Genomic DNA, 13,127 nt, shown 5'->3' with positions numbered 1-13,127 from the left:
GGTTAACAGCATAAATGTCCACCCCAACAAGTAATTTACTGTAATATATAAAGATTCAAATCACATGTTTCTTTAATCAACTGAAACATTATGAAATACAACACAGTATTCTGATAAACAAGTGAGGATCTCACCCTACTGGCAGATCTTTTCACTTTTTTCCAAAAAATAACATTTTTTTGTAACTGAAACCAAATTATATTGCAGATTTTAATTCTAGATGAGCAAACTAACTACTTGTTAAAGTGGATATTTATTGCAGTGCGCAATAAATACAGCAGATATGTAGTTGTAAAGCTTATATGGCCTCAACACAGAGTTGAGCCTACACCTCTCTGACACTGTCTCAAAAATTATAAGCTTCACAAAGGTAGTATTTATTGCAGGGCTATTGTACTGGATGGCATTATATTACGGTGCATGTTCCTGTTACTTTGTCCATCCCCTGCATCTCTAACATGCATGTCAGCAAAAGCAAGCTGGTAGCGTGACAGCTCACACTGACAGAAGCCGAGAGAGTGGGATTTTAAGAAAAACAAAACAAGAACAGGCTTGTTTCCAAAGTACTCACACAGCTGAAGACAAGAACATACTTCAGTGTGAACACTGACAACAGCAGTGCGACCGAATGCCCTGGACTGATGATGCGTGCTTGCTGTCTATCTATGTCCATTATTGAGACTGGTGCTCTTTGGATTCCTCCGCTGCTGGTGAGCGTAAAATGAATGTGTGCATTTGAGAGTGTCAGCAACAGGTAAAAAGTTTCAAAAAGACTTCATGAAGAGGAAAAAAAAATTCACAGGGTGTGTACACTGTAGTGTCAGTTTCAAATACGTTAAACAACATTAAGTGTGACGAAACACACCTACGACACAGAGAAGGACACAAAAATACATCCCTTGACTTTCATTTGGCAGCGGACTCCTTTGGCTGTCCAGATAAAATTGGCAGTGTCTTGCGCTCGATCCATAAGCATACATACACATTCATTCAAACACTTGCACACACATACAATACACACACACACACACACACACACACACACACACACACACACACACACACACACACACACACACACACACACACACACACACACATACACATACACATACACCCTGCACATACATGATGCAGTACAGAACATGCACATACATGGATATAAATACATACAGTTTTTCATTAAATGCACTTCTGTGTCCCCAGTTCTCTGCTTTGAAAATAGGAAGGTGCATAAATAAAACATTCCCATCGTTATAGAAAAGGTCCATGCACGTCCAGTGCCGCGGAGTTCACCGAGACTGAGTGTGGAGAAAATACGAGGGCCAATCTGGCTGCATCGCTGTCTATCTCACCATTTATTAATGTCTTGAGTGTGTTGTTGTTGTTTCTCCCCTTTCTGGCAGTGTTTTGACAGTGTTTTTGTCTTTTTTTGTTTTGTTTGTTTATCTCTCACAGGTGGGTGCTGTCTTGCGTGTCGAACCTGTGGCTCTCTGCGAGCCCAGCGCTGCACTTCCTGCCACTCCCTTGATTGGGTACCAGAGAGAGGGGGTCTGGTCTGATCAGGTACCTACAGATGGGGAACAGACAGGGCGTAAAAGAGCATCCTGTACTATCTGCAGCTTTCATGCTGTGTTCATATTTTGAGTGTGTTAACAATTATATTGACACCATGCACTCACACAACATCGTGCAGCTCCAGTCTGGTGTCTGGAGAAGGGTTGATGAGGATGTAAGAGAGTCTGTTCCCTTGGTCTGTCATCCCATCTGACACAGGAAGAAAGAGGTGAGTAAGGCAGGAAATAAAATAGGCGCAGGATATACAGCAGACTGTGCTACATCCGCACACACAGAGGCTATGTTACAGTGAGTCACAATACAGGAAGATACATCTAGATAAAAATGGACACAAGTGGAATGCATAATAAACAACTCATCTGCACTTGAAATCAGGAGCAGACACTTACTGAATCCAGTGGGTGAAAGGCCCAAATGTTTCATCCTCGTTCGCACTAGGGCATTGAGTTCCTGCCTCTCTGAGCGCCTGAACAGGGTCAGTCTCTGCTGGCTGATCCTCTCTGCCGCGCTGCCCGCAGCCCCCTTGGCCCCGCTGGAGCTCCGACCTCCTTTCCTGCTCAGCCGCCGTGCCCACTGCATGCTCTTCCTCCTGAGCAACGGGTGGTCAGAGGTGTGGGAGGAGGTTGAGATGGGCTCAGAGGAGGTGGAGTTGCGGTGAGTGCCACTCCGGGACAACAGGGGCTCTCTGGGTTCTCTGGTGTCCTCGTAGTCTTCCACTGTGATGGACACCTGGGACTGACATGCAAACATAACCACATATTCACCTATACAAAGCTTTGATTTCCTTATGCAGTGTAGTCAAGCTGTTATCACATCACACAGATTTCATTCAATCTTTTCTTTACCAGCACTGTCTCTGATTTTTTAGATTGAAGAGGAATTAATACTTTCTTACCATGGTAGACATGAATAATGAACAAGATACACTACTGGCATATAATAAATAGTCCAACATTCTCAAGTATATTTTGTGTTCCCAATATAACCACCATGCCCACAGTTTTTCTGACTGTGCAGGTTTGTTTTTGTATGGAGCTCTCCTATCTCATCTGAAGACCCCTCTGCTTTGCTTTCCTTGTTACTGCTGTGTTTTTCTGTTTACAGGGACACACCTGAGCCCAGTGTGCCCCACATGTAAAGCCAGAGAAGCTGCCAGTTTGGCCTCTCTCTTCTCTCCCACGCACTCCTACATTGCTTTTTGGTGCTTTTTGTTGTTTGTTCCACCATAACAACACCCACACACCACACACTCAGTCATCAACTCCCTAAATGACTGATGTTAAAAACTATTTTTGTTTGTTTTGAGTGCTTTGTTTTACATAAATTTACTTTTCTAATGTTGGATGACCATGTGTTTTTGCCATAGTCTAGAGCCAGGCTGTGTGTTCATAACTTGGCATCCATTCGCTGCCTCGATCTTAACAAATCTTGATAAGAAATACTTCACATTTCTGTATCTCAGAGAACTGGACACAACACAAAGACTCTTAATATTTCTGAGAAACATTAACAGCAAGGTACAAGGAGTAAGGAAGTGGGAGTTTTTCCCAATAAAAAAGATCTAGAAAGAGTTTCTCTCTGCATTACATTTCATAGTCATTTAAATATGGTGAGCACATTGATGCTGGGGAATTTATTGACCTCCATGCCCTTTCCTATCTTTATATTTTCATCTCTAACACAGGTCAACAGATCAAAATCATTGGTGTGTTTGTTCTTCCAACTCTTTTATAATGTCATGTAATGAACATTGTGGCCTATAGGGGCCGCTAGTATGTCTTTAGTGTTGGAGCCTTGTTAATTCAAGTGACATTAACTGGTGACATTTTGTTCACATAACTCAAAACTACACAGCAGTAGCAGCAGACCTCAGAGACTGGAAGCTTGTGGGCTTCAGTTCGGTAGATGCCTATGGGAATGTCTCCTGTGGAGGAGCAGAGTTTCTGGTAGAGCCTGCCGTAGGTTCGGATCCACAAGTCATCCTCTGTGATTCTCATCTAGAAAACAAACAATATAATAATCAGCGTTGGAGGCACTTCACAGAGCTGACCGGCTGAATTCAAGCTGTTTGTGTTCGGCAACTTACAGCACAGAGGAAACCTGAGCCAGGCATGGAATCTAAACCCAGCAGCAGCCTGGTGATGGAGATCATGTAGTCCTTCACAAATGACTGGCAGGACAACAAAGCGAACAAATCAACAGATATAAATCATACTTGGCATTTTGCCCCATTGAGGAACAGAATTGTTGTTGTTCAGTGAGTGTGTGTGTTTCAGCTACCTGGTAGAGGAGTGTGTCCAGCATGCTGACACTGAACACCTTCCCTGCAGCGAAGGGCAGCCGGAACATAAACACCAAGTTGGACCCCTTCTCCCTTTCCTTCTGCAGATAACACACATACGCACAAACACAAACACAGAATTTTTCTGATTACACTGATCCTCAAAGAGATGAGATGTTTTAGAGAGAAAAAATAGTGATGTAACTTGTATATTTTTTGCTTTATTTTTTCCCCTAAAAGCTTATTTCTTAAGTCCAGGGATCAAGCCTTTCCAAGCATGCACTTGACTGAAGGCAATGTAACACTCAAGGCTGAAATCATTGATGCTCAAACTAACCAATTCTAGCCAATTTACAATTCCCACTGCACCTGACTCGCATGTTTTTGTAATGTGGGATTAAACAAGAAAACCCCAAGGAAACACATAAAAACACAAAGCCAAAACAATTAAAAGGTTATCAACATATTATCGACATTTTGCTTCCTGCCATGAAGCAGCACTGTCCTGATTGAAAGTCATTTTATTGTGTTTGTCAAGCAGTGACTAATTTTCTGATTCATTAATAAATTGTATTTATGCCCCAGGGAGGGGAATCATTAGCGGCTGCACAGCGAACAATACTAACAGCAACAGATATTTAAAAAAGACGACTATTGATGCGGTGAATAAAAATACAAAAGAACAAAAACAACAAGGCTATATTCAGACAAAATTGTCACTGTGACAAAAGACCTCTGCAGCTTATCATTTAAAACAAGGCAACATGAGCAGTTTTTCAATGAGTGTATTTCTGAAACAACTGAAAAATTCTAAAACTGCAAAGCAATCTTTCATCATGCCCTATAAAGTATGTTTTAAGGGAAATGAAAGAGAAACAAAAAAGGAGGTTTGAAGGTTTGAAGCTGGGAAGCGTTTACCTTTTCCAGTTTGGACAGAGCCAGAGAGTAGTGGTCTTTGACTTTGAACTGCATAAAGCGCATGTTGGCTGGGTGTGTGAGCTCAGTGATGATACTAAGAGCTGGGAAGAGTCTGGGGAGAAGGAGCATATAGAGAGACAGTTAGAGAATAAGAGAGGTAGAAAAAAAACACTAATTTTAAGGTAGTGTGTGAGATTATAGAGCAAATTTGTGCAAAGCAGACCTGAAGAGGGTCTGGACGTTGACAATGGTCTTTGCGTCAGCCATGTAGTCCTCCTCTGCAATCATGGAGCTCTCCTTGTCAACCACCACCATTGTGTCAGCAAAAGTGACTCCACATCGCAGCAAACTGTCCAGACTATAGAGAGAGAGAGTAAGAAAGAAAGATGGATGAGAAGGATAAAATCACTGATGAAAGGCAGGAAGAATAAAATAAAGAGTAATCTAATATATACGAGAAGAGGATAAAGTTTAAGGAAATATGAAAAGAGGAAAAACAGGGAGACATGTAATGAAGTTTGCGTGGAGCTTTGAACTGCCTTACTTGTCGATGGAGCCCACTGTGTAGAACACCATAGGGAACCAACAGATTGCCTCCAGGAAGTCTGCTTCAGGTCTGAACCAATAAAAATACAAATTATTCCCCCCCATTAGAAATTCATACACGCCATGATAAAGAGCTAACATCCCCACAGAGACAGACCCACACCCCTCACTCAGCCTGACAAAAACAACAGAGCCTGACTGCCTGCAGAGAAAGCTGAAAATAACAGCACTACTCTGCAGTGACTCAGCATTTTATTGTCGTTTTTTATTGGATTCCACTCTCATTTGGCCGACTGCACTTGTGTACCAGCCACAAAACACGACAGGATTGTTGAGCACATTGTCCTGAAAGCATTCAGCATTTCACAAATCATGTTTACTGTGACCTTAAATAGCTCAGTTTTCTCCTCCACTGGCTATTTAAAGAGGAACCCATTTTACCATCCTGCACAACCTTGATTTGTAGTGCAGCTGTCATGCTTGCAGCAACAATTCTGGGGAACACTAACATGTAACCTTTTCAATTTGAAGCATAGCCGCCACATCACACCAAATAAAGAAGATGTTCTCCTCACACGCTCTCCAACAGCAGCACAATGGGGTTGAGCTCTTTCCTGGGTCGGTAGTAGGCCCGTAGAGGCACAATGAAGTTGTATAGACCGTTCCCTGCACTCTCTGCCGACACAATGATCAGTTTGTTTTTGAAGCCGTAGGAGCGGGCATCCTCAAAAGGGATATGGTGACAAGCCTAAAAGAGGGGCAGAAAAGGCATGGAGGATGAAGGCATTGAGAATTTGGAAATAAAAAAGTAATTTCAATCCCATACCTTGTCCATGCGCAGGCAGCAGAAAGGCATCTTTTCCTGAAGAAGGTGGCACAGCGCTGGAGAGCTGCCGATGTACGGAGAGTTCAGCGGGTACCCCTTCACCCACCTGCAGCAGAAGCTCACAGTTATTCATGAACAAGTTTACATTTCAGTAAATGAATATAAATTCAACCTCATCTTCACTGCTTACTCGCAATGTCGCCCCCACCAGTGGGCGCTCTCATCTTTATCACTGTCCTCCTTGCCCTCCTCTCCTCCCTCATCCTCTGATTGGTCTCCCAGCAGGTCAAAGGTGGGGTTGACGCCATCTACCAACTCTAAGACAGGGGCGATGCTGTGCCGCCTCTCCTCAGCGGATTCTCCCATGGCAGGTAAGGCCAAAGTGTTAGCGCCTCCCATCTCTGTCCTGGAGCTGCTCCGGCTTCCTCTTCCACTGCCCAACCCCGCGCTCCCCTGGTCCTGGCCTTCTGGGCTGCTGTCACTGGAGTCCTGCAGGTCAATGGCCACTGTGCCTGAAACACATACAGCCTCAGTCATGATGAAGAAAGAGATCAAGCTGAAGGTTCAACAATACGTAATGATGTATTTACACAGATCTGTGAGAATATATTCTTTAGTGAGACCAGTGCAAAACAGTGAGCTGAACAGTTTCAATGTTGTCCACTAGGTGGTGCATTTGTAAAACTGCAGTATTTGACATTTTTCTGTTCATTTGGCAGTTGCTCTTATCAACAGTGACTTATAATCAGATACATGTTAATTCCTTTAGAAAGCTATGAATATTTTTAAACATCCAGATAGGTCTCACATATGCATAATTCTGTGCTGCTGTCTCAGGCGGTTTGATGACAGGTTTGCATGTTTGACTAATACTGAAACTGAAAACAGAAGGTCAGCGTGTAAATGTTACACAGTCTTTGTTTCGTGCCCATTTGACTGACCCATGCTGGCGATGATACTGTGCACTGGCAGGCGGGTGAGTCCATGGTAGATGGTTTGGTGGACTCCCCTGGCATTTCCCCCCATGCCGCCCCATGATGGCTCCCGCTGGCCCCTCACAAATGCTGAGTTCTCCTCTTTGGAGATATTGATGTAAAAGCATATGTCAGAGGCTCCCATGATGTGGCAGGGACCAGGGTTCAGCAGGATGTTGGTGGTGTCAAGTCTGCGTACTCCAATCAAACACACTCCATACCTATATCCGCAGAGACAAGGTCAGATGTGAATGGTAAATGGTCTGCATTTGTATGGTGCCTTCCAACCATTCAAAATGCTTTTTATACTACACAATTACTCTTAACTGTGCAGATTGGTGTATGTTCTTGTTTCTTGGCCTTCCCTAAGGTATCACTTACTTTTTGTGAGCATGAAAGGAGGCAAAAGTGAAACTCTTGCCCTGGTATTCCCCAAAGAATTTACTCTCCTCCAGGCGGATGTGATGCACCTCATTGGCTGAGCAGCGACGGTAGGTTCGGTGCCATTGGTCCGCTGAGCAGGCACCGCCTTCCCTGAGACAGAAAAAGAGGATTGATTGGCCATGTGGGGAAAGACTGACCTTTAAAACATGTAACAGAAAGCTTCCAGCTCAGCATCAGGACCACATCAGACAATTTTCCACTCAAGATTGGATAGATAACATCATACATCTCTGTCAGAGGTACTGGTCAATACTTCAATCTTCACACTGATGTAAGCAAGGACAAGCAGCCTGTCTGAACAATAGGCCTCAGATGTACACATTTATACAGTTAAGTGGACATGTTTTCGCTGAGGGATATGGCTTTAGTCATGGTGGCTAAAGAGGTTATAACAGAAAGCAAGGGTGTGGGGGCAGTGTGAATGGGGGTGGCCTGCAACAAAGGCTGCCTTATACAATGTAAACAAGTGTTACAGTGAATTTGCAGTTTGCAGGAACTAAATGCAAAGCAGGGGCGGAGCTGTACAAAGTTAGTAACTAGTTACGCATCATTGTTACAGCCAATAAACCAAATGATGTATACTAATAAAACATCTTGCTCTCTAATTCTAAACGTAATAGCCTCAAGCTAGTCGAATTATTATTTTATTTACATATAAATAATCAAATTCTCACATATAATCAAAAGTGTATTTTTTGTGTTTCACTTATCCATAATTGAGACAATAGGTAAGTTTAATTTTAGTAAAAGAGAATATTATCAACTTAGATTAGGTCGCTGTCTTTATTTTATCTGGCGCCCATGTGTTTTGTGCAGTCAGCGACCTGAGGAAGCTGAATATTGAGCACAAATGTTCTACAGCATTCTTGGATGTGAATGTAGATAATACGCAGCCTACCTGTTAAGGGCCTGAAAGGCTCCTACACGCTGCTTGAAGGCCTCCTGGGGCGCAGTTCTGAAAAAACCCCAAAGATGACTGACAGTGAGGAGACAGGATGTAGCTTGCTTCTAGCATTCTCTGTCTGTATGTTGGCCTCAGAGAAAGCATTTACTTTATCTACTGTGTATTTGACGGCCAAGAATGTCGGACTGCACTGTGCAGAATTAAACAGAAAGACGGACAGAGGGAAAGAAAGGGAGTGAACTTACTGTCCTCTGGAGGAGTGGATCAATAGAGTGATGAGTGTTGAGGTACCAGGGCACACACAGTTTAAAGCCAGCATGGCGTACTTAAACTCTTCCTCACATACCACATGATCTGCATACAAAGGACACAAGAGAGACAAGGAGACAAGGTCACACACACCTTGACAAAACACAAACACTCACATTGTATTTTATAAAAGTTTCAACCATGAACCAAACAATAGAGCCATGAATACACAGTGGTTTGGGAAAAGACTCTCCTGTCCTTGGTCAGTGTAGGCAAGTGTGTGGGTGAGCAAATAAATAAAGGGTCAATTAAACCAGACATAAAGAAAACTCTAAACTCTCAAGAGGCTACAGCATGTCCACAATGATAATGCAAACAATGTTCATGTTTATGTTCAGCAGGTATACAGGTTTACCATGTTCACCCTGTCGGGTTAGTTTGTTAGCATGCAAACATTTGCTTATTTGCAAGTGGGTAAACAATTGGATGGTTTGTGCAAAGTCATTTTTGTTGAGGCACTACAAAACAAAAGCCATCCTGACTCTTGGCAGGTTGGAGATAAGCCTCTGTAGATCGAGAAGACAGGAAATGTTTGTGTTTTTGCTGATGACGTCTGATATGTGTATATATATATATATATATATATTTTTTTTTTTTAAATAAACCACTTCAATTCTAGTCAATGCATAAGCCTAATTTTAAGCCTAACCTCAGCCTAACCTCAGAGACACAACAATGTCTGTACAAGAGTTTATAGAAATCTATCCAACAGTTAAGGAGATTTTTCAGTCAGGACCAAACTGGTGACAGACAGGTCGACATTGCCATCCAGCTAAAATCACAAATTATCTCTCTTACCCACATTGATATTTAGCCATGCAGATATCATTCTTATCTGCAGAGGTTTACAGATCTAAACATCTGAAGTGCATACTATTACACTTCGCAACAGAATTTTAATTGTAGTACTCAGTGAGATTACTCTATGGATTACGATTTGATCAAACAAACACTTTAGAAAATGTCAAGAAATTGTGAAGAATTTCAATCACATAGCCCCAGTTCCCAAATTATGTTTTCAAAATACTCTTTTTGTTCAACCAACAATCCAAAACTGATAGAATTTCAAATTATACTTATACAAAAAAGGGAAAGTATCAGATTTCAGAAGCATGTGTTTGGCATTTCCACTTAGTATACAACAGTAATGATCCAAATTGTTGTAGTTCAGTCATGATGATGATGATGATGATGATGATGACCAACTATGGCAACAATATGCCAATTACTCTGTAACGTGGAACTACTTTCTAACAAAGAAACATTTGCAATGAAAACAGTTTAACAGTTGTAAAACACATAATGTATTATGCATTTCAATTATTAAACTATGTTAAAATGACTCAATACTTGCCACTGAAAAACACAAGCACACATGCAATCAAATCTGTTATTACTTCATGTTGGAAAACATCTAAAAGTCACTTGATGATGGTCTAACAAAGCTGAGTCAGACAGACAACTGTGTCAAGAATCTTCCATCTTCCTCTTGTCCCCTTTTTGCTCCGATGGGAGCAATTTTATGTGCTAAGTTTCTGGTCTTGATGGGAAGACGTAGCCTTTGACTTTCACCTTGACTCACATCATCGAACACTTAACAAAGCCCTGCCTGTGAGGCAACCAAACCAACAACTGAACACAGAAGGCAGCCCTCCCATTTACCTGTTACCACACAGCCTTCCCTTTGAAAGGAAATAACCAGTAGATAAATTAATGTTTGTATTAAGCCCATCAGTGAATAAGACCAAGGGAACATTAATTTCCCCTGATGTGTAATTCTCTATTGCATTGTCTTCCAAGATGAATAGCCAGGTGTATTAGGGCTGCCTTGTTTACCAACAATGCTGAACTAGACCCAAAAAGGACAATATGTGTTCTGTACTAAGAAATAATTGGTGAAAAACAGAGCCTGACATGAAATATCAATGTCAATCAGCTGCCAGTCTGCATAATAGGACACCAGCTGAGATGTAAATGCAGTTTTTAATGAATAAGTCAGGTGTGTGTGCCTGAAGCTGAGGAGGAGACGTGACAATTAAAATTGCGGATTGTTGATCTTCTTTTGAAGTACTAATGTTCTTTTGGCTGAGAACAGTACATAAAGTACATCATAATGCAGCTCTCACACACACACACACACACACACACACACACACACACACACACACACACACACACACACACTTCCTATTCGGCCTGTGAATTTCTTTCAAAGTGGATGCCTTTATAGAGGGCCACAGAAGCCTGCAGTGGAAAAGACAAAAACATTGATGTTGTATCTATGGAGCAAGAGCATTCATTATTGTTATACACACACCTCCTCTGTGTGTGTGTCTGTTTCACTCTCCAACACACTAACACAGACACAGTGGTCACCAACCAAACTGACTTCCCCCCCTCTTCACTATTGTGATCCCTTTTCTACCCTGCCTACAAAACACTGCTGCCCTCTGTCCAACTATCTATCCTTCGGGTGCCTGGACTCAGACCAACAGAGAAACCAATTACCAAACTTGACACATTGTTCACACTCTCTCTCTCTCTCTCTCTCTCTCTCTCTCTCTCTCTCTCTCTCTCTCTCTCTCTCTCTCTCTCTCTCTCTCTCTCTCTCTCTCTCCCTCCCTCCCTCCCTCCCTCCCTCCCTCCCTCCCTCTCGCTCTGTCTGTTGCCTCTTGATTAGTAGATCTGGGTCTTTTTTCCCCCATCTCTTTAGGCTGTCTGTTTTTTTCCATCACAGACTGGTATTAAAGGTGCAATCCTGTGTGTGTGCAGATGGGGCTATTTGCACCCTTGGCAAGAGTATGCTTCCATCCTGCCCACAGGATCCACCAGTTGAGATAATTAAAACAGTAGGGTGTCACTGTTTGTATGAGTGAGCTGCTCAGGAGGGCGACTGGTTATTATTGTTCAAAACATAAACTAGGGAGATAATCAATCGACCCTCTGTACCCAATTCAGTTTGGTTACTCAAAGGCTTCAGGTTATCCTGCCCTGCTGGTGCATCATACCGACAGATCTCTCCTAATGAACATTGAGCTGTTATTAAGCTATTCCTGTGGATCAAATTGAATCTTGTATCTTGCTCATTAATGCCTCCCACACCAGCACTTAGTAAGCATATTCCAAGTGGTTTCAAAACATGGCATCTGCACTTACAGTAAGGTCCATGTGACCGTGTGCTAATTGTTCCCTGAGTCTCCCTGTGATGATTCCAGGATTAGAGAGACATTGAACTCAGATGATTATGTCGTTAATGTTACGTCATAAAATTACAAACTTTCACGTGTTTAATAGGTATACTTTACTTTTCATTAGAACTACAGTGTATTCCTGATTTAGAACTTAAAGGCATGGCTACAGGATACTTCAAAAACAACATCTGCATCTTTTAATGAAAAATAATAATTCAAAATTTATAAGAAGAATATTTAAAGACACAATGTCAATGTAAGATGACACATCAAAGCAATTTACATACTTGTCTCAGCTGCTTAAGTCCCAGCACAAGAACAGGAGTTTCAGGCCACAACTATGCTTCAGAACAAGTGTGATTGTGGGTGTGGTGGAGTATAATTTATCTTTGTGTCTGACAATTCCTTTCCCATTAATAACAAAGGCTTCAGTATGGCTGTAGGGGTGAGTTGTTTAAACAGCACCTCAGGGCCAAAGGAGGATTGCCTATGGGGAAAACTCATCTGCCAGGTTAACACAGCAGGAGAACTCATCAAAAAGAAGGGGAATTTTCTTTTGCCAACGTTGAAAAGTAAAACGTTAATCATTTATAGAGACAGCTGGGATGAAGGCGGCAAGCTAGAACTGAGTTTGATGTTCTCCAGGGCTGTAGGCAGAGAGACGTGTGAGAAGAGAGGACAGGGTGAGAGAGAGAGTTTGCCTCCTATTCTTTCGCTCTGCCTCACTCGCAGATGATTGACTGCCATCTTCTGTTGAGCAGAAGAAGAGACACTCACTAAAAGGCAATATAAAAAAATCACATAAACCCTCAGCAGGCTTACAGCCAAGCTGAGACAATCTGTCCAGCACTGTTTCAGAGCTGGGACGATGGAGAGCTCTGCTCCTGCACAGGCATGCTGATAGAAAAGGCTCCCAAATCAGGCAGATGAACTGAGGCAGAAAATGAACACGACAGCTGATGACATACAATGGAAATCAAGTGCAGGCAGGACATCTCAATTACCCATGCCATCCCATGTCAGTTACCATGTTACCACCTCTTACAACTCTTTTTAAAGTTGTCATTTCCCAGTGTGTGTGCACAGCCTAGGAAATAAATGTTCCAATATATTATGACTAATAGGTGCACAACTCCAGCTGCAAACTGATGTAAAA

The 13,127-nt window shown here is 42.2% G+C and overlaps 1 protein-coding gene across 1 annotated transcript in view; it reads right to left on the bottom strand.

Annotated features, from left to right (window-relative positions):
• Nucleotides 1-1,335: 1,335 nt before the first annotated feature.
• The window catches only part of kcnt2b (potassium sodium-activated channel subfamily T member 2b), a 36,011-nt gene continuing 24,219 nt past the window's right edge, over nucleotides 1,336-13,127 (bottom strand). The window contains exons 14-28 of the mRNA XM_062439275.1: nucleotides 8,717-8,825; nucleotides 7,505-7,657; nucleotides 7,091-7,344; nucleotides 6,358-6,661; nucleotides 6,150-6,255; nucleotides 5,899-6,071; nucleotides 5,322-5,393; nucleotides 5,001-5,135; nucleotides 4,778-4,889; nucleotides 3,859-3,960; nucleotides 3,665-3,748; nucleotides 3,447-3,575; nucleotides 1,968-2,313; nucleotides 1,683-1,767; nucleotides 1,336-1,570 (exon numbers count right to left, since the gene is read on the bottom strand). Coding sequence (XP_062295259.1) covers nucleotides 1,453-1,570; nucleotides 1,683-1,767; nucleotides 1,968-2,313; nucleotides 3,447-3,575; nucleotides 3,665-3,748; nucleotides 3,859-3,960; nucleotides 4,778-4,889; nucleotides 5,001-5,135; nucleotides 5,322-5,393; nucleotides 5,899-6,071; nucleotides 6,150-6,255; nucleotides 6,358-6,661; nucleotides 7,091-7,344; nucleotides 7,505-7,657; nucleotides 8,717-8,825 — 2,282 coding nt within the window. The 3' untranslated portion in view covers nucleotides 1,336-1,452. The remainder of the gene's footprint in view (nucleotides 1,571-1,682; nucleotides 1,768-1,967; nucleotides 2,314-3,446; nucleotides 3,576-3,664; nucleotides 3,749-3,858; nucleotides 3,961-4,777; nucleotides 4,890-5,000; nucleotides 5,136-5,321; nucleotides 5,394-5,898; nucleotides 6,072-6,149; nucleotides 6,256-6,357; nucleotides 6,662-7,090; nucleotides 7,345-7,504; nucleotides 7,658-8,716; nucleotides 8,826-13,127) is intronic.

Source organism: Scomber scombrus, chromosome 18 (genome assembly GCF_963691925.1).
Source record: "Scomber scombrus chromosome 18, fScoSco1.1, whole genome shotgun sequence".
Taxonomy (NCBI): domain Eukaryota; kingdom Metazoa; phylum Chordata; class Actinopteri; order Scombriformes; family Scombridae; genus Scomber; species Scomber scombrus.
This window is presented reverse-complemented; position numbering and strand designations above follow the sequence as displayed.